General features: G+C 35.1%; 2 protein-coding genes across 4 annotated transcripts; one reads left to right on the top strand and one right to left on the bottom strand.

Moving 5' to 3' along the window:
* Positions 1-44: 44 nt before the first annotated feature.
* LOC135072547 (ATP-dependent DNA helicase Q5-like) lies at positions 45-8,374 on the bottom strand. Its single transcript, XM_063966500.1, has 11 exons — positions 8,281-8,374; positions 7,334-7,980; positions 7,086-7,191; positions 5,424-5,584; positions 4,289-4,479; positions 3,822-4,031; positions 3,174-3,378; positions 2,799-3,008; positions 2,398-2,557; positions 604-2,256; positions 45-504 (listed from the first exon to the last, which is right to left on the bottom strand). The coding sequence occupies exons 1-11, from the start codon at positions 8,372-8,374 to the stop codon at positions 398-400; spliced, it is 3,744 nt and encodes a 1,247-aa protein (XP_063822570.1). The 3' UTR covers positions 45-397.
* On the top strand, positions 7,466-18,211 carry LOC135072548 (DNA polymerase beta-like). Of its 3 annotated transcripts, none has more exons than XM_063966503.1 (6): positions 7,466-7,548; positions 16,648-17,095; positions 17,184-17,306; positions 17,390-17,558; positions 17,632-17,821; positions 18,093-18,211. In XM_063966503.1, exons 2-6 carry the CDS (start codon positions 16,668-16,670, stop codon positions 18,185-18,187), a joined length of 1,005 nt encoding a protein of 334 aa, XP_063822573.1. In that variant the 5' UTR covers positions 7,466-7,548; positions 16,648-16,667; the 3' UTR covers positions 18,188-18,211. The 3 variants fall into 3 exon arrangements, with proteins under 3 accessions (XP_063822573.1, XP_063822571.1, XP_063822574.1); XM_063966501.1 differs by lacking the exon at positions 7,466-7,548 and adding an exon at positions 8,331-8,419; XM_063966504.1 differs by lacking the exon at positions 7,466-7,548 and adding an exon at positions 15,852-16,044.
* The last annotated feature ends 1,828 nt before the right edge of the window (positions 18,212-20,039 follow it).

Raw genomic sequence — 20,039 nt, forward strand, 5'->3', positions numbered from 1 at the left:
GTTCAGAACTGCAATTAGTATATTTTATTGTATTTGTAAGAAAATTATGTTGACTATAAGAAAAACGTTTATTTTGTAGAATTTATGGATGGATTTTATTATTGAAAGTTGTCTATGGAGGTAATTTTATAAGATTACTTAAATGTTTGTAATGAAACACTAAAGAAATACATAAACAAATGTCTTACATGTTATGTATTTTATTTCCTACAATCCCTCTGCTATAGAAAATGTAAAATATGAAACATCTTAACACACGCGATGTTAAAATTTTAATTATAATTAAATAACATTATGCATTATTATACAATGTACAAGAATAATATTTAGGCAATTAAAACGTGCCGAACAATAAATATCAATTATAAAAATCATAAATAATTAATTATTGATATTATTACGTAACATTGCTTAAATTCAGTTTAACAGGTAAATCACTTTCCGTTTCTATTTTCAATTCCTTGCTGAAGGCTTTCTTAAGTAACATGTCGATAGCTGCTTCTTCTGTAAATAAAATTATGTATTTTTCAGTTAACTTAGATTATTTCATTTCATTATTATTATTATTAAAAATAAATAAATTTTCTATTTTCAGAGACTTACCGGTTATTTGTATTGCTAATAATTGGTGCACAATGTGTCTAGCAGTGATTTTAAATAAGTCTCTGCTGCTTATCTTTTTATTCTTATAATACGGCATCAATAACTTAACGACTAATCCAGCTACGTCTACTTTTTCTGTTTTTCTTGTAGACGTTTCTTTTGAATTATCGACTTTGTTTTTAGATGTTCTCTTTTCATGCTTGTGTTTATCCTTAGATTTTTTCAAACTTAACGATTTATGCTTAGAGCTACTTTCCTTAGACTTACTTTTATCGTGTTTAGTTGGTGAAAGTGGTTGAGAAATTGAGGGACTAGATTTCTTTTCAGTTTTAGGAGTTTCGACAACAATAGGCTCTGGTGGCTTTTCTGCAAATTTCTTAAGAGACAGTAACACTTTATCTGCCTCTTCGCTTAGTTTAAGTGCTTTATTCAGTTCTGGGTCATCTACAGATAAAGCAGACGAATTGTTTGACTCAATAGAGGTTTTATTACTGACAGGTGGATTCGCAATTTCTTTTTCATCATCATCTATAGCCATATCTGCATCTAATCCAGGTTCTTTAAATTGTTTCTTGTGTTTTGAATTCCTTGATTCTACGCTATTTTTTAACTTATTTTCGGTTTCATGAGATTCGATGTCAATAACCAACTCTTTTTCAGACTCGCTGTCTGAATTCATAGGCAAAATTTCTGTTTTCGGTTTATCTTTGTCTAAATCAATCACCAAATCGCTTTCAGATTCACTCTCTGAAACATGTTTATGGGAAGTTGCCCTTTTTTTCTTATTTTTGTCAGTATCAATAACCAGCTCTTTTTCTTTATCACTTTCTGATACGGTTTTATTTCGGTTGTATTTTTCTTTTTTCTTTATATTTTTGTCTGTATCAATTACCATCTCTTTTTCAGATTCACTATCTGAAATACGTTTTTGATGACTTTCTCTTTTCTTTTTCTTTTTTTCTTTATCTTTATCTTTGCTCTTGTTCTTTTTGTTGTGCTCTTTATTATCTTTTTTGTCATCGTATTTAGATCCTTTTTTCTCTTTGTCGTCATTACGTTTAATTTTTTTTTGTTTTTGTTGATCAGTGTCACTGTCAGAAGAGTCACCAAACAGAGCTTTTATTTTTCGTTTTGCTATGGGCTTGACTTTTTGTGGAGACTTGATAGGTTGTGATTTTTCTTTATCTTTTTTTTCTGGACTATCTGATGTTTTCGACTCTTTAATAACCTTTGAAACTTCATCATCACTTTCGCTATCATCGTGATGGCGTCTTGCTTCATCTGAGCTGTTATCTTTATTTTTATTGCTAGGTATACCTTTTAGTGTAATATTTATAACAAACGTTTTCGACTTTCTTTTATTTTTCTCATCTGTATATACGCTTTCGCTTAACTTTAAAGTAGTATCGTTGTGTATATCGCCGTCTTCCAACTTTAATGTTGTATCGTTATGATTGTCTTCATCGATTACAAGACTGGTATTATCGTCATCACTTACGTCTGTATTTGAACTTGGAGATTCGTCTGAAGCTTTTTTGAAGAAACTTTTTAACTTGGTCTGAGTTAGGGGGTCTCGTTTAAAGGAATTGGCCTTTCTTTTAGTTTCTCTATCAGCTTTAGAAAGCTCCCTCGGGCCATTGCCTTCCATATTATCTAAAACAATATAATGAGTTAAATAGTTGCACATAAATAAGGAAATTATCAACGTAACGTTTGCAAAATCTCCCGATTTAGGATATGTTATGGCAAGAACTGATGTGGCAATTGATAAAGATTGTTGACTATTAAACTTACCAATTTCTAATTGCGATGCTGTAATGAAGCCTTGATGCTTTTGCTCATTTTTCTTCGACTCGAAATCTTTAGCGAATTCAGCAAGAGTATTACGTTTTCTTGGTTCGAATGTTTTCAACTGCGGGTACATGTGTTCCTTGCAATCTTTAACAGCAGCTATCTACAAAATAAAAAATAATATTAACTCCCAAAGCGCAAACAACCTATAGTTTCTGCAATGGTTGATCGGTATGGGAGGGGCGACATATCAGAGCTGTCACAGAATACTACTCGTACATGTCTGAAGTCTTACTATCATTTTAACAAAAACATTCCACTAAGCCCCATAACCGCAGGAATATATTCAGTTATGTGCTATACGTGTAAATATTCATTTTTGAAATAAAAGAAAGAATAATTACCAATTTAGACATGGCTCGCCTATAAAGACTGATGACAGTGCTGTTTGAGAAGGCTTCATACTCCATGTCTATGGCGCACTGCTCGATTGCGCCGCGGGACAAAGGCCTGTCGGATGGGTCCTCGTCCTTTGCTCTCGAATAGTTGTGGTAGAGGGCGTCGTTAAGAAGCGAGAGGTAGCTCTCCCGGCCTGCTACTGTTAGTCCATTCACCTGATAATTAATAATAAGTGTTCAGTTAGTTCCTGATACAAGTTCTAGAGGAGAGTTCTTTAAGACACACACAAATAGGGGGGTTCTCATCTAAGAGTGTCAATGTACAACCGAGATTCTGATTTTGGGTTTAGGCTCACATAAAGCAGTAAAAAATAAACTTACCTTTTTACATGTACTTTCAGCTGCTCTACATTTGGAGAATTTCGCAGACTCTGTGTCGTCTTTTTTCTTTTTTCCCTGATCCAGAATATTCTTTTTTCTGTTGGCAAACTCCTGCATGATCAGCGATTTAGTCTCTTGAGCTACCTTGCGGCGAGTACTCTCGCCATCGGATTCGTCGCTGGCTTCGTTGTAACCTTCTGCTTCCCTAAATGGACAATATTGAAAAAATATTATACATTGAGCACCAGAACTTCCCCCTTACAGAATAAGCAATATTTTTGCATCTTGCATTTAAAGACTGACACTTATTATATTTTATGCATTTTTTACTACAAATGATCACTATAACGACACTACCTTAGAGTTTTTGTCCGTAGTGGCCCTCGCCGTACAGGCCGGAGGGGTGGGTCCTGCGGCGCAGGCGTCGCGGGACGTGGCGGCCGTTACATCACATCAACGCTTCGGTACCATGTAGCTACTGGCTACTTACCGTTTCTGCCCGTAGTGGCCTTTGCCGTACAGGCCAGTGCGGTCTTCATTAGTAGAGAAGCCGCCGCTGGCCAGGCGCGCGGACATGGCGCGGCACTGTTGCTGCTCCAATACTCGGCGCACGCATCGCAGCTCGCCATGTAGCTACTGGGCACTTACCGTTTCTGCCCGTAGCGGCCTTCGCCGTACAGGCCAGAGGGGTCCTCATTGATGGAGAAGCCGCCGCTGGCCAGGCGCGCGGACATGGCGCGGCGCTGGTGCTGCTCGAGCGCGCGGCGCACGGCGCGCTCGTCGGCGCACGCGTCGCAGCGCGCCATGCACTTGGGCGCCTCCTCGCCGAAGTACTCCGCGAACATCTTGTGTCGGCATCTGAACATCATCAGGCGGTTTAGTCTCAGGATTTCGTTGAAGGGTACTTACGACTTTTTCTAATTTACCAGAGACAAATAGAGGATTTGGCCTACACACTGTTTTGACTGACTTTATACATAATATGATAACCTAAATCATATAAACAACTATGTGTGTGTAGTAATTAAAATAGAGCAAGTGTCACAAATTATAAATTATTACAAAGAAAAGTAAAAAAAAACGACTAAAAATGTATGTGTGGTGTATTAACTTACTTCACTGTCTCGCAATATTTGACCATAATTTCGAAGCTTTTGTAGTTATTCTTGCAACGCTTCTTCTGATCTTCAGTTTTCGCGCGCCCCATCTCAGATTTGAGCAAGAAATCGACGGCGTTACGTTCGCTGTGGCAGTAGTAGATGCGGCAGAAGGCTGGCTTGCCGTCTCGTCCAGCGCGGCCTGATTCCTAAATTTATAATATGACGTTATTATTATAATATTCTGGTATGGCTAACTAACTTGGTTAACATGTTTAAAAACGTCCAGTTTCCCTGCATTGCGCACCCTTTTGAGACATATTGAACTCGAGAGGGTGTCTCCCCGAAGGGATTCGCGATGCCAAAACAAGGGCGTCCGCGGAAGACCAGCTTCTTGACATGCCCTTATGAGCATGTAGATAAATGCTGAGCGAGAGCCTATTGGCGCAGTGGCCTACTATTTTTATTTTTTGTTTTGTTACAAATTGTGCTTACTGTGTCAATAAAGTTTTATTTTATTTTAACACTACAATCTCATAAACTAAGTAGGATAGATACAGGCAAATAGATAGATATAAACAATACCTATAGTTTAAAATTAAATATGGAAAAGTAAGAATATCGCAATATTTAAACAGATGGCAGAAGCCATGATGCTACCCTGGATGTTTATTGTACAATTTTAACATCTGCGCAGTGCGTTAGAAGTTCTGCATACAATATAAAATCAACAATACCATCGTTTACAATGTTAACATTGAGCCTTGAATAGATCAGGGTGCCAGTTCAGTTGCATAGCTGCAGTCATCTTGCAATCACATCCAATATACACATTTCCTGTATGCAATTGCAGCGACCATGAACTTTAAATCTCTCTTGCAGACAAGTCTTTGTAGACTTATGTAGTTCCATTATAAAATGGAATTAGTTTTTCCCACAACTTCGCCCGCGTTGAAATACCGCGAGACCATACCGTGCTACACTTTTAAGTGCCTTGATGTCAAAAGCCTCTTTTGAACTTTGACGCGCTTTGTCAATTTTCATTAGTTTGAAAAAATTAAAAATACGTGTCGAGTATTTTTTGATAAGTCAACTAATAAAAACTTCTTTTTTACCCAGGAAACATCGTTATTCTATCCAATGCCATAGCTACCTGGTAGTACGCCGCCACGTTCTGCGCGAGCCCCCAGTGCGCGACGGCGCGCACGCTGGCCTTGTCCACGCCCATGCCGAACGACACCGTCGCGCAGATGCACGCGCACTCGCCGCCCGACCACTGCTCCTGCACCGCTATCCTGTCCGACGACTTCATACCTGTCCGCCAAGAATTACTGAAGTCATACCAGTAGGCCTAGGGAGCATTCAAGTATTACGTAACGCAATTTGGGGGGAGGGGGGTCTCGTAAAACGTTACGATGCGTTACAGGGGCGGGAGGGGGACTTTCTTACAAGACGTTACGTAACATTGTTTCTTTTTTTTTAAATAAAAATTTAGGGAATTAATGCCCGTTTTCACCATCAATCCCTAATTTTTAAGTGACTCCTTTGAAAACAAAATTCCTGTCATGTGTCACCATAGGGGTCGCTTAAAAATTAAGAATTGATGGTGAAAACGGGCATAAATCTCCCAAATTGGCAACCCTTTTCGTTTACGTTTTACGGGAAATCCTTCGTTTGTATTATAGTCTGGTCGTCATTTTTCATTTGTTTGGCTCGACGAAGACGAAGTTGATGCAAGTGGCTTGACAATTCCAGAACCGTCTTCGTCTGCACTCCGGGTGCCAGTGATGAGAGAATCTGAGTGGCTAGCAAACCCGTGGACAGAGGAGCGTTAATTTCAATCGAATTGTTTTTATAGACTTACTTAGATACTTGGTTAATAGTTGATTATTTTTTAATTTTGTTAAGGATACGATTTTATTTCGAGTAAAATGTTTAATTTCAGTTGGGTTTCTGTTTATAATTGCATTCCCAAAGGTTAAAATAAACATGTTTGTATGTTAAGAGTTTATTAGTAAAAAAAAGGTAAAACAGGATAGGAATGACGGAGAAAAACAATTGTGTGTGTGTAAAACCAAAATACGCAGGTGTTGCGGTTTAAAAATCTCTTGTTTTATTTAGTATGATTACAGCAAAAGCAATTAAAACTATACCAAGGACAAAAACAATAATATCTTTTAGCGCCTTTATGGTAAAAATGGTCACTTGAGTAACGGTCACGTAACGTTTAGAGAGGGGGAGGGGGGGTACAGAAAAATGTTACGGTGCGTTACAAGGGGGGAAGGGGGAGTCTAAAATCTTCAAAAATTGCGTTACGTAATACTTGAATGCTCCCGTAGGATGCGCGCTGTGATAAGCTTTTATCGTGCCTTTTTATCGTGCGATAAGCTTATACGTTTGTCGAGAAATCATCGATGAGATTTTGTCACGGTGCGCATCTTAACCAGTAGACCTAGGATGCGCGCCAGGATAAACTTTTATCGCGCCATTTTATCGATTTTACACGATAATCACACACATTCAGTCGTCTAAAATCATCGATGAGATTTTATCACGGCGCGCATCCTAGCCCGGCTAACTGGTCTACAACTAAGGTCTACAATAAGTAATAAATTAACATTGATTAAGGGGCATTATCTTGTCTGCCTAGAGTACAAGTAAAGTTGATGAGCATTTTATAATACCCTTAATTTTATGACATTGTACATTTACTTACATAAGACCTTAGGTTGTACTAAGCCCATAAAACTAGTATTACAACAATGCACAAATATTGTTTAATTTATAGTAAAAAGTTATTGTTTATAGGCAATACCTCCATTATATGCCAATGACTTTAACCCCCTCTTAGTCAACATATTGGCCAGCTCCTCAGTCTGATCTCTTGTTCTACAGTACACAATTACAGCATTTTTATCTTTCTGAAAACAAACAAAAAAGAAATTGTATTATTACATAGTTAATATTAAACAAAATTAATTATGCATCTCTCATTTCCCATTGTTTGTCCCGTTGCCATATAGATGTGGGCCTCTTAGAAAAAAATTATAATCGATTACTCACAGGCTTTGCATTTTCATCCCCACTTAGACTTTTCTTTAAAAATTCCATTAAATGTCCAATTTCATCTTGTATACAATTTTGATAAACTATGTCATAAAATAAGTTTTTTCTAAAACTAGGTGTTTTGTATTTTGCTACAGGCTGTAGCAGTTTGAGGTTTGATAGGATATCATTAGCCACCTCTACGCTCGCAGTGGCTGTAAGTGCGACCCAAGGTATGCTCTTATATTTTTCTCTTAGTTCACCTAATTTTAAATAGTCTGGTCTGAAATCATGACCCCACTCACTAACACAGTGGGCTTCATCCACAATAATATAAGAAACCTTTTTATACTTTACTAAATGGTCTAATAGACTTTTGAAGGTACTAGTAGCAGCCTGTTCCGGTGTCACATATAGGAATTTCGTATTAGGTTTCATACTACGTAAATCATTTAAAACCCTTTCTCGGTCTTTTGTAGTCATTTTTGAATTTATAGATTCTGCTGATATTTTTATTTTTGTCAAATGATCAATTTGATCTTTTATGAGGGCCAGCAGTGGTGAAAAGACGATTGCCACTTTATTATCTTGCAACATAGCCGGTAGTTGGAAACAAAGGGACTTGCCCGAACCCGTTGGCATTGACACATAAACATCATGAACACCTGAAAGAAAATAATAATAATTTTATATATCAACATTTATGTATTTTCTTTTTCATTAAACAATATTATTATTCTTTCACATTTGTTTTAATTTCTTAAAAACGATTTTGTTAGAAACAGTGGAAAGGAACGTAATTTTAGAAATGTCACTTTTGGCACTTCTGATATAACCCAACCAAATGTAAATATAACCTCTCAAATACATTGCTCCAAAGCCCAAGCTGTCCTTAAATTTACCACTATTCGAAATTGCGTGAGATTAGATTGTATCATTTATAAATTAACAATTTAAATATTTACCTCTTGCAATCGCCCTTACAGCTTGTTCTTGAAGTTCACTCTTGAATTTACGGTGTCCAAAACATTCGAACAGTTTTTCTGTAACGCTATCCATTATTTGGAAAACTTTCTTTTTGCTTCACAGCTAGCAGCATCACAGGTACACTTATGTTGTTTGCTGAACGTAACACAATTAGAGATAACAACACCATAACACATTATTATTTTGCGAAACGCGCAATAATTTAATAAAAATAAATAAAGTAACAACCTCAAAATTTTGAACCTGAAAAAGTGACGTTTGTTTGTGTTTGACGTTTTGATTCAACCAACATATCCATTCTCACATAATTCTCACCTTAATCTCACTATCCACTCGATCAAAAAGAATATACCTTTTTTTTATCTTTGGATACGTGTTTTGTGTACTAATAAAAAAACATTATAGAAATATAGGTAGCTTTTTGCTTAAATTGCGCCTTAATGTTTTTTTTTTTTTTCTATACTAACATAGTTAAATGACGAAATGAGTTTGAGTTTTTTTTCTATACTAACAAAATGGTTGTGAGTGTTTTAATACCAATCATTTTGATGAATACTATTTCTAAAATTAAATTTTTTGGTTGTCTGTCATGCATGTAATTTTACTTCGAATTTAAATGTGTTACATAATTTTAAGTGAGTACGGTTCGAGTTTCGAGAGTACCTACCAGTTGACGTATCAGTGTTGCTAGTCAAAATAACTCAATGTGTGGGACAGGAACAAAGACTACTATTATATACGACAGGAAGCGCGGGAAACGTGAGCGTGACGGGCGCGTTTTTTATTGCTAATTTTAAAAAACTTTTTATTTACTGATATTACGTGATCAGAAGGGTTTATTTATTTAAATATTACTTATTTCTAGTGTGTGTATATATAGTTTGTGTAGTTTGCTGATATTTAGGTAAGTTTTTTGATATTTTTCTCAACATGAACGAGCCCCCCGATCCTTCGGGGGGTTTCGTCCCTCCGCCAGCCAGTTTTGTTACTGTATCGTCTGAAAAGGAAAATGAATCGGCTAATATGGATACTGATAGTTCTATTAGTTCTTTACAAGCGGCTGTTTCTGAGCATTCCCCTAAAATTTCTGCAAAAAGGCGCCGAAAGCATTCCCGCCATCTTAAAACTTCAGTTGTTGGTTTACCCAAAAAAGACCTCACGAATACCTCGGCTGTATCAACCCCTGCTCAAACTTCAATTAGTGATTCCACTAAAACTAATACAAACCCTGTGATTGCATCTGCTGTACCGGCCTCAACTCACACTCCTATTGGCCGCCAAATGTATAAAAATACTGATTCTGCACCTTATGTAGTTCATGTACAAAAGATAGTTACCTCACCTGACTCTGGAACCACACTGCACCCTGTTATTTTCGGAAAACTCCTGCAAAGATATTCATTCCATAACATTATTAAAGGCAGTTTAAAAAAAATTGGTCGAAATAAAATGTCCATAGCCTTCTCAAAAAGTGAGGATGCCAACTTGTTCCTCATACATGACAGCTTAGTAATAAACAACTTAAAAGCATTCATTCCTACTTTCAATGTGACCAGAATGGGCCTCATTCGGGGTGTTCCTGAAGAGTGGTCTGATGAGGAAATAATTGGCAACATCACTGTCCCTGAAGGTTGTGGCAATATTATCAAAGTCAGACGCCTAAACTTTAAATCTTTTACTGATGGCTCACCTGTGTGGAAACCTTCACAGTCCGTAGTAGTGACTTTTGATGGTCAAATACTGCCAAAGCGAATTTACATGTGCTATAACACTCTGCCAGTTGATTTATATGTGTATCCAACCATACAGTGCTACAATTGTTGTAGGTTTGGTCATACTAAACTTCAATGTAGGTCAAAGCCTCGGTGTTACAAATGTGGTCAATCACACACCGGTGAATCTTGCCAGGTTGATGAGGAGGATGCTACTTGTTGCTTATGCAGTGGGTATCATTTTGCAACTAATAAATCTTGTCCAGAATTCTTAAGGCAAAAGAACATCAAGACCTCTATGGCCAACAATAGTATCTCTTATGCAGAGGCTTCCAAAATTCACCCACCTGTCTCCAAATCATATGCTGATGTTCTTACCTCTAAAGCTAGCCCTTCAACATCATCTATTAGGTATGTAGATAAAAATGTAAATAATAATTTATCATATAAAAAAACAGTTTTTATGAAACCAAGGTCAACTCCACAATTAACCAAGGGTTATGATCAAGAGGCTCATAATGCCCTTATCAGAGAATTTGCTATACCTACCCCCTCAAATGGCTGTGCTCTAACCTCAGAAAAAGAGCAGGAATCACTTAACAGTCAACAATTTACCCTAATTAATTTAATTATTTCATTAATCCAGTTAACTCAATCCAACCCATCACCGTCCCACGCTGCTAATATAATTGATAAATGTTTAGAAGTAGTTAAAAATGGATACGCTGGCGACAGTGCTGCAGTGGAATAGCCGCAGCATTATTAACAAAAAGTCAGATTTGATTTATTTATTGAACAAGTTCGAGCCCTCTGTCTTTGCCTTGGCAGAGACATGGCTCAAACCAATGTACAGTTTTAAAATAAAAGGTTATTCAGTAGTAAGAGATGATCGACCTGATGGCTATGGTGGTGCTGCATTATTAATAAAAAATAGCCTACCATTCACCTCAATCTCTCTTCCTGCTCATAATGTAAATATGTCTATAGTAGCTGTAAATGTAAATAATGTATGTTTTGTATCTGTATATAATCCCTATCCTTCATCTGACATTTTCAGTGTCTTAAATGATATTTTTTCTCTGTTACCTAGACCTTACATAGTTTTAGGTGACTTTAGCTCACATCATCAGTCCTGGGGAAGTTCATTTACTAATAGTTATGGCGAGGAACTAGCAGATGTATTAGATTCTCAAAACCTTTTTATATTAAATTCTGGTACTCCAACTCGCCGTTCACAACCCAACCAAAGTAGCAGTGCAGTAGACCTATCTATATGTACACCAAATCTTGCGCCTTTATTGACTTGGGAGGTTTTATTGTCATCTTTTGGCAGTGATCACTACCCCATAGTCATTTATTTCCCTAATTTTAAAGGTTCAGCTTCCAAACAAATATCTAGATCTCCCTTTAAGTTACCCAATAGCCATGATAGTGATCTTTGGACTAAGTATAGAAGCAGTGTAATAAATAGGATTTCTTCCCTCCCAAATTTCAGTCCTGGTAATGAAATAGCTTGTGCTGAAGCTCTAGCGCACGTTTTAACAGAGGCTGCCAAAGAAGTCTTTCCAATTAAAAATAATTCGCCACGTAAAATCCCTTCTCCCCCATGGTGGGACAGTGCATGTACGGAGGCTGTTAGGCAAAGGAAAATAGCAGAGAAAAATTATAGAAATGACATGTCTGATATAAATTTCCAATTATTATCTAAAGCTATTGCGGATACTCGTAAACTGTTCAAGAATAAAAAATTTGAGAGTTGGAGAAAATTTTGTACTTCTGTCTCTCCAAACACTCCATCCACTGTTGTGTGGAGTTCCATCAGAAGATTTAGATCTGCTTTTTCTGAAAATAGTAATAGTAGTATTCCCGAAACCTTAGTCAATGATTTTTTGGATAAATTGGCACCTCCTTGGGTAGCTCAGGAGTTGATTCAGTGTCCTTCCTACTGGCTTAACTGCCCAGAATCACCAGAATCTACTGGCCTAACCTCACCTTTCTCTGTACATGAGCTTAAAGCCATTGTCAATAACACACATGACTCCGCTCCTGGGCTAGACAACATACCATATTCATTTTTCTCCAATGTCAATGACAATATTCTTGAGTATTATTTACAAATAATCAATTCCATTATGATGACAGGTAAAATGGGTAATATTCCCCCATCTTGGAAATGTCAACTAGTGTTGCCATTTTTAAAACCGGGTAAAAATCGTTCTGATGCATCTTCCTATCGGCCTATTGCGCTGTCATCGGTTTTAATCAAGCTTGCGGAACATCTGGTTAAAAACAGATTGGAGTGGTATATTGAAAGTAATAAATACTTGGCTGATAGTCAGTATGGATTCAGGAAGGCTAGAAGTACTATTGATAGTTTAAGTTTACTTATTTCAGATGTTAGATTATCCTTGTCCGAGAATGAGTCATTATTAGCCGCTTTTCTTGATATCCATTCAGCATACGATAACGTTATTTTACCGATTCTAAAAACAAAACTTGAGAAATTAAACGTACCACAAATTTTTAGTAATTTCATTATTAACATTATCGGATCGTCTCATTAGGTTACCATTTGTAGATACTGATCGCTCTGTATGGAGAGGTTTACCACAGGGCTCGGTTCTTAGCCCCCTTCTATACAATATCTACACCTACGACCTAGAACCAGCGCTGGGTAATAATATAAAAATTCTTCAATATGCCGACGATCTGTTATTGTATTATGCTGATAAATCACCTACAATCGCTAAATCAGTATTAAGTTCCTCACTAGTTTTATTAAGCAAATGGATGGATGACAACGGCTTACAAATCTCAACTTCTAAAAGTGCAGTTATGTTATTTTCTCGTATGCGTTCACCCCCACTCCTAGAAGTACTTTATAATAATGAGGTTATTCCTTTAGTAGATCATTTTAAATATTTAGGTGTTATATTAGATTCGAAGCTCACTGGTACTCCACACTGTAATTACATTATCACTAAATGTGAGAAGCTCCTAAATATGCTTAGGTGTCTTTCTGGCGTGGTGGGGAGCTCACCCTTTCTCCATGAAATTACTTTACAATGCGCTTATTAGGAGCATATTAGACTATGGAACCTTTCTGTTAGAACCTGGCAGTGTAACATCTTTTAAAAAACTTGATAAAATTCAGTATAAGGCTTTGAGATTAATAACTGGAGCCATGCGTTCTAGTCCGATTAATGCCCTCCAAGTTGAAACCTGTGAACCCCCATTAAAATTAAGACGACAGTTTTTATCTGATAAATTTCTATTTAGAATTATTCAGTTTTCTAACCATCCCCTTGGAGCCAAACTTCAATCCCTCTCTGAAATAATAAACACATCTAGTTATTGGAGTCACAAATCTATCCCCTGCTTGGTTACTAGTTACCTAAAGTTTAAGTCTCTATCGTCCCCGACCCACAGATCTGACAACCTCCCTCTGTTTAGTTCCAGTTATGAATCCCTTTCCTTTGCACTTAAAGTTTTTTATGATCTATTTGATAAAAATGATCCCAATATAAAAAGTCTTTTTAATTATGTTATTGACTCAAAATTCCATGATTTTCATTTAATTTTCTCTGATGCATCGAAACATACTGCTGCAGACTGTGTAGGTATAGGAATTTATCATTCTCAGTATAAAATTGTACAAAAAGTAAAAATGCCACCAGAAACTTCTGTTTTTACCGGAGAATGTCTTGGACTTTTAAAAGCTGTTGAATATGTAAAACTAATGAAATTAAAGAAAACTGTTATTTTTACGGACTCTATGAGTGCTTTGCAAGCTTTAAATAAATTTCCGTTTCACCTCAAATATCAATACCCTGTAATTTTTGAAATAAGACGTATGGTATATGACTGCTTTAGTAATGGACTTGTTTTGAACTTTGCTTGGATCCCTGGCCACAAGGGAATAACAGGAAACGAAATATCAGACCGTTTAGCGAATGATGCGGTACAGTGTGGTGATTTATTTCCCTATAAAAACTATCCTCATGATCTTCTGTCATTGCCTAAAATACATCTAATGGAAAAGTGGATTACTAATTGGGAATTATCATGTCAAACCAAAGGTAAATTTTATGTAAAGATACAACCTAATATACCTGTGAAACCGTGGTATCATAATGCGAAGTTTAGCAAGACAATAACGTCTATTTTAATACGCTTAAGGCTTGGTCACACATGCACTCCTGCTCACCTTGCTAGACTTCGTATCGTGAGAGACCCAATGTGTGAGTGTGGGGTTGATATTGCTGACGTAAATCATATATTTTTCTCTTGCTCTTTGTACGACAGGTCTAGCTTTCTGGATGGTTTAATCTCTTCCCATGTTCCCTTCCCGACCAGCATTACCCAACTTCTCCTGTCTGACGATTTTACAGTATACAAAATATTAGCTTCATTTATTATTTTAAACAATGTAAAACTTTAACTTTATGTATACACACTATAATTATATTTATAAAAAAAAAAAAAAAAAAAAAAAAAAAAAAAAAAAAAAAAAAAAAAGATTATGTATATAGGATTCAATTTACTGTAAATTTATGTATATCAATATGGTCATTTTATCCTACCTCAATCCGCTCTCCTGATCACTTTCTTCTCTCCGTCCGATCCTTCCGTTCCGTTTTTTTCTTTCCTTAACCGTTTCCCCGTTTTTACTCGACGAATGGCAACACACAAGCCGTGTAAAGCCAACAAAAGAAAAAAAAAAAAAAAAAAAAAAACTCAATGTGTGGTAAAACATTTTTGAGGCGACATTAACCCACAGATGAGCAATAGCCCAACCGAATCGGTTGAATCGATGGTTTCGGTCACAGATATGGATTAGAGTAGATACAGCAAGTTGCTAGTCAAAGCGTGCCATTCCGATATGTCCAAATGGACATACATGGTCGAGTGATGTTCATGTAATCCGATTACAACAATCGGATACGATGATTTTACGAGGACAGTAGTACGAACACGGTAGAGAGAAGAAATTATTTACGGATTGAGAATTGTAATTAACAGCAACGAGTAACAAATATGTAATTAATTAGAATAAAGTAGCAGAAGAAGAATTATAAAACAAGTTAGATCAGTGATCGCGGAAGACAGAGTGCACTGTATTGTATAACGTCGAAATATACGAATCAAGAAGTTAGGTCAGTGATCGCAGTATACACTATTACTACTATGTATACGACGCCCGAGATTTTGTCGTTTAGAAATATCTTCAAAACTAGGTACCTGACTTAGCTTTATGAAAAAAAACGTATTGGCAAAACTACGCATTTTTACATTTATTAAAAATAAAAAGCTTGAGTAAAATTGTCTTTATTTTATGAAAGTAGGTCATTTACTTACTAGGATATTTAAAAGTATGGAATTAAGTATGAATTACTAGTAGTACTATTTAACATAATGGAATAACGATCATTACTTTCATAAACATTAGGCACAACAAAAATATTATTTGCAAATTAATAATGTAGAATTGTAGAATAACGTCTACCGCTACATAATTATTTTAATCCACAGTCAGACTAGCTATAAATTTAACAAAATATCAGTTTTATCGGAATTAATTAATTTTTGAATCGAGTCACACGATATCATTGGATGACTTTGCGAATGCAGTACGATGATACGATTACTTTTACGTTGCGGCAATCACTAAAATTCGCTAAAATGACACTAATGACGTTTAAAAAGTGGCACGCTCGGCTTCATACAAATTTTGACACATGCTGCATCTATCCTTATCTGTGGTTTCGGTCCATTGCTTCGCTAGTCACTAGTTCGATTCCCATCTGCCGTTAAAGTAACATAGTGAAAGATTATTTATTAATTTGTTTCTCATTGCTATTATTTTTTATAAATTTAATCGTATTTTATTTTTTATTTATTTATTTTATTTGGTGCACAAAACAGGGATACAACTATAACATACAAAGCAGGTTATACAGTATAACTTGTTGCAGCTCCAATAACAAGTGCACACAACATACAAATCGAGTTAACAATACAGGGTGTTAGGTAAATGGGTATAATAGCTGACACTAGCCCATGTTAACATGGGCATATAAATGGTATGGTGAAGTCAGAAATTTGATATCATTTTAATTTTTTTAATTTTCATACAAAATAAATTTTATAAAATCCGATTTGTATGAAAATTAAAATGAAAGATATCAATTTTCTGACTTCACCATACCATTTATATGCCCATGTTAACATGGGCTAGTGTCGGCTCATATACCCATTTACCTAACACCCTGTATACATAATACATAAATTATAAATAGAGAAAGAATTATTTAATGTTAATTAATATTGAAAATAAGATAATAATAATAATGACATTTTAATTAATAATTATTACAATTTCTCTGACTAATCTATGTATCTTTAGTATATTAAGTAATTTCTTTCTTTTTCTTTTCTTGTCTTGTTTTATATCTATCTTCTTTATAAACTATAAATAAACGGAATTCAGATGTTTTCATCATGCATTTCGCATAGATAAAGCGAGTAAATCGATTTACGATTTCCAAAGAATGGATGAACCGATTTTGATCTACAATAATAAAATTTATTCAGTCATGAAGTTTTATTTACTTACCTTTAATTTACTTTCAGATTATACTAAACAACTAACAATGAGTAAGCGTAAAAATCCAGCAGATACCTATAATAAAAATGCAAACTTTTGCGACTTTTTGATGGAATTAGCAGATTATGAAAAAAACGTTAGTCGAAACATACACAAGTATAATGCATACAGAAAAGCAGCAAGTGTATTGGCCGCACATCCCAAGAAAATCGAATCTGGAGACGAAGCAAAAAAACTGAATGGTATAGGAGAAAAAATTGCGAAAAAAATTGACGAGTTTATACAAACAGGAAAATTAAGGAAATTAGAAAATATACATCAAGACACAGATGCCCAAGCAATAAGTTTACTGACGCGAGTGTCCGGTATAGGACCCGTAAAAGCTGCTGAACTTGTTAGAAATGGCATTAAAACAATTGAAGATTTGAGAAATAATGAAAATAAATTAAACCATCATCAACTTATCGGTTTAAAGTAAGTAAAAGAGTAGGTAACACATAGGATACAAACCTAATAAGTTTTCAATAAAAGTGAGCAACAGTTTATTTTTTTATTTGTACAGGTATTTTGAAGATTTTGAGCGGAAAATACCACGATCTGAAATTCAAGAGATAGAAACTATGCTTCAAAAGAAAATTGCAAAAATAGATTGCAATTATACAATTACTATTTGCGGGAGTTACAGGTGATTGTTATGATACCTCTATCATATAAACTTCTAATCAGAATGTACAAGCTTATAAAAAATACGTGTAATTATAATTACAGACGCGGTAAGTCTGAGAGCGGTGATATCGACGCATTAGTGACGCACCCCACACTGAAAGTATCAGAAGGAAAGAAGAAACACAGTGAAGTATTTCTAAAAACTCTTGTAGATGAATTGAAGATAGATCTCGTTGTCGACGTTATATCTATAGGAGATACTAAGTTTATGGTTGGTAAAAAATAAAGATTTCGAAATATCAAAATATTTTTGCTTTTTCTGTTTGACTGTAATATAATTTTAGGGTGTCTGCCGTGCATCAAGCGAGTCCACGGCGCGTCGACTCGATATAAGGCTGGTGCCACACGAACAGTATTACTGCGCGGTGCTTTACTTCACGGGCAGTGATGTGTTTAACAAGACCATGCGCGCGCACGCGCTCGAAAAAGGATTCACCCTCAACGAGTATTCCTTGCGGCCAGTGGGAATAACTGGTGAGATGTTTATTTTGAGAACAAAATGACGTTTCTTTACCTGGGATACTATCTCTATTACATCTTGCCATCGATCATTCGCGATTATTTACCCATTTTTCATTCCCGGTGCGAGTTGTACTTTGCCTAAAATACTCGCCATGTTTATACATTTCTTTAAGTCCTAATGTATCTTTCTGTCTAATTTTACACTGTTATGTATCTTTATGTCTAATTTTACATTGTAATTTTTCAACAAATTTACAATTAATTGTTTTGTTCAACATTTTAGGAGTTCCCGGAGAACCGGTACCGATTTCGTCCGAAGAGGATATTTTTGACTACATAGACTATCCATTTAAAAAGCCTGAAGAAAGAAATATGTAAACAGATTAAAAACACCTCTTTGTTTATTTTAGTTTTTATTGCGTCACAATAAAACTATATCACAAAGTTTACTTACAAAATTACTTTAATGTTATTAAAAAAATAAGCATTTCTCATTGTTTATTTAATACACATAAATGTAGTAATGACTAAAAATAATAGACTTACTTTACATTAACATTTTCATAACTTTTATTTACTGAAATGAATGCAAAATACTCTGTTAATTGAAACATAAAAACTCACTAATAATATGAATCGTTTCTATCAAACAGGGGGAAGCACACGAGAAACTAGATAAAATATTTTAGGTCTCTAATAAAAATATCTTTTTAGTATTCTCTACAAACTAGCGGTCGATATTATTAGACCATAATAATTTTAAAATAACACTATTATGATAATGTAAGCATGATTTATCATTGGGTCTCAGTCTCAATCTTAAACAATGAGGGTTTTCGCGATTTAAAAATCCGCCAGATGGCAATACGTAGACGGGAGGTCCAAATGCTGCATGATTGGTGGATTTTGACATATCTGTCAATGTCATTTCAAAAATAACCAATCACGCAGCATTTGGAGCACCCGTCTACGTATTGCCATCTGGCGGATTTTTAAATCGCGAAAACCCTCATTCAAATACGATTGATACACGTGATGTTTGCGGAATGTATGTGAAATGTAAATTTATAGTAACTTAGGTAGTTAAAATAAATTACAAGTAAAATACTTCATACTCGTATCGTAGTATCTGTTACTAATGATAATGGACTAGAATAGTTCATTCTCATCTTTATAGATAGTCACATTCACACGTTGTCTCAAATGCCTAAAAAATGCTCAATAAATTATAAATATTATAATAGACTCCTTACAAAGTTTTCTACCATTCGTTTTAATTTTGTAGGTTTAAAATCGACTTTATTTTTGTAATTGACTAAAAAATTTAATTTAGTCATGAAGTAACCATCATAATATACAATCATCCTAATACTTTTGTATGAATTGCACTGTAACTAAGTGCACGATAGTATTATCACTAGGTACTTACAAAAACTTTAATGTTGAATTAATTACATAATGATATAGGAAGTCTTAAATCACGAAAATACAATATTGCACCAAGTGGTGCTTACCAAGTATAATATTACTTTTTTAAGCCTCTTGAATCGATCATCTAACATAATAAATAGAAAAAAATGTAATATCTATTAATCATTGATAATATCTAGCTTTGCCTACATAAGAAATGATAAGAGAGAGAGTTATCGAACATATTGAATAATTTTTGTGATGTAAATATTTTTGTCGTGTTCATAAATTACTGAGCCTCACTTGTCGTGTACATAGGCAAGTTACGCAATATCACATGGTAAATTCAGTCTTTCTCTCATATCATCACATTAAGACGCCACACAAAAATAAAACACATTAAATAGTTGCTATATTAGTTACAGTAAAGTTTGATAATTCTGATTTCTTAGAAAGACCAAATGAAATCGCCTAATTATAGTAAAATAACGCAGTTTAAATTATATTGCGTAATTTCTAATTTCATAAGATATTAATAAATCAAATCACGAGCCATTCGTCATGTCATAATAATCAAATTTGTTACACACACCATGATTGTTACCACATTTTGAAATTTGATCATAGCCTTTTCGCTACTTTTATTTAAGTCTTGGATACACTAGTGACACATGAAATCGAATTATGAAATAGAAAAATGAATGATTTCTGAAATAATAACCCAGCAAAATGTTCAAAATACAATGACGTATGAAATCAGCACGGCAGCAGAGCACTCGCTCTCAGAGTGGAGTGGTGGATACTGCACAACGTTACAGAG

The sequence above is a fragment of the Ostrinia nubilalis genome, chromosome 6 (genome assembly GCF_963855985.1).
Source record: "Ostrinia nubilalis chromosome 6, ilOstNubi1.1, whole genome shotgun sequence".
Classification (NCBI taxonomy): Eukaryota; Metazoa; Arthropoda; class Insecta; order Lepidoptera; family Crambidae; genus Ostrinia; species Ostrinia nubilalis.

Excerpts from the sequence above, each read along its gene's own strand:
- LOC135072547 (XM_063966500.1), bottom strand. The coding sequence starts at position 8,374 with ATGGATAGCGTTACAGAAAAACTGTTCGAATGTTTTGGACACCGTAAA. Across the intron at positions 7,192-7,333 it reads GGGATGAAAATGCAAAGCCT|AAAGATAAAAATGCTGTAAT; the intron begins GTGAGTAATCGA and ends GTTTGTTTTCAG. Across the intron at positions 4,032-4,288 it reads AAATATTGCGAGACAGTGAA|ATGCCGACACAAGATGTTCG; the intron begins GTAAGTTAATAC and ends GATGATGTTCAG.
- LOC135072548 (XM_063966503.1), top strand. The coding sequence starts at position 16,668 with ATGAGTAAGCGTAAAAATCCAGCAGATACCTATAATAAAAATGCAAAC. Across the intron at positions 17,559-17,631 it reads TAGGAGATACTAAGTTTATG|GGTGTCTGCCGTGCATCAAG; the intron begins GTTGGTAAAAAA and ends ATATAATTTTAG. Across the intron at positions 17,822-18,092 it reads GCGGCCAGTGGGAATAACTG|GAGTTCCCGGAGAACCGGTA; the intron begins GTGAGATGTTTA and ends TCAACATTTTAG.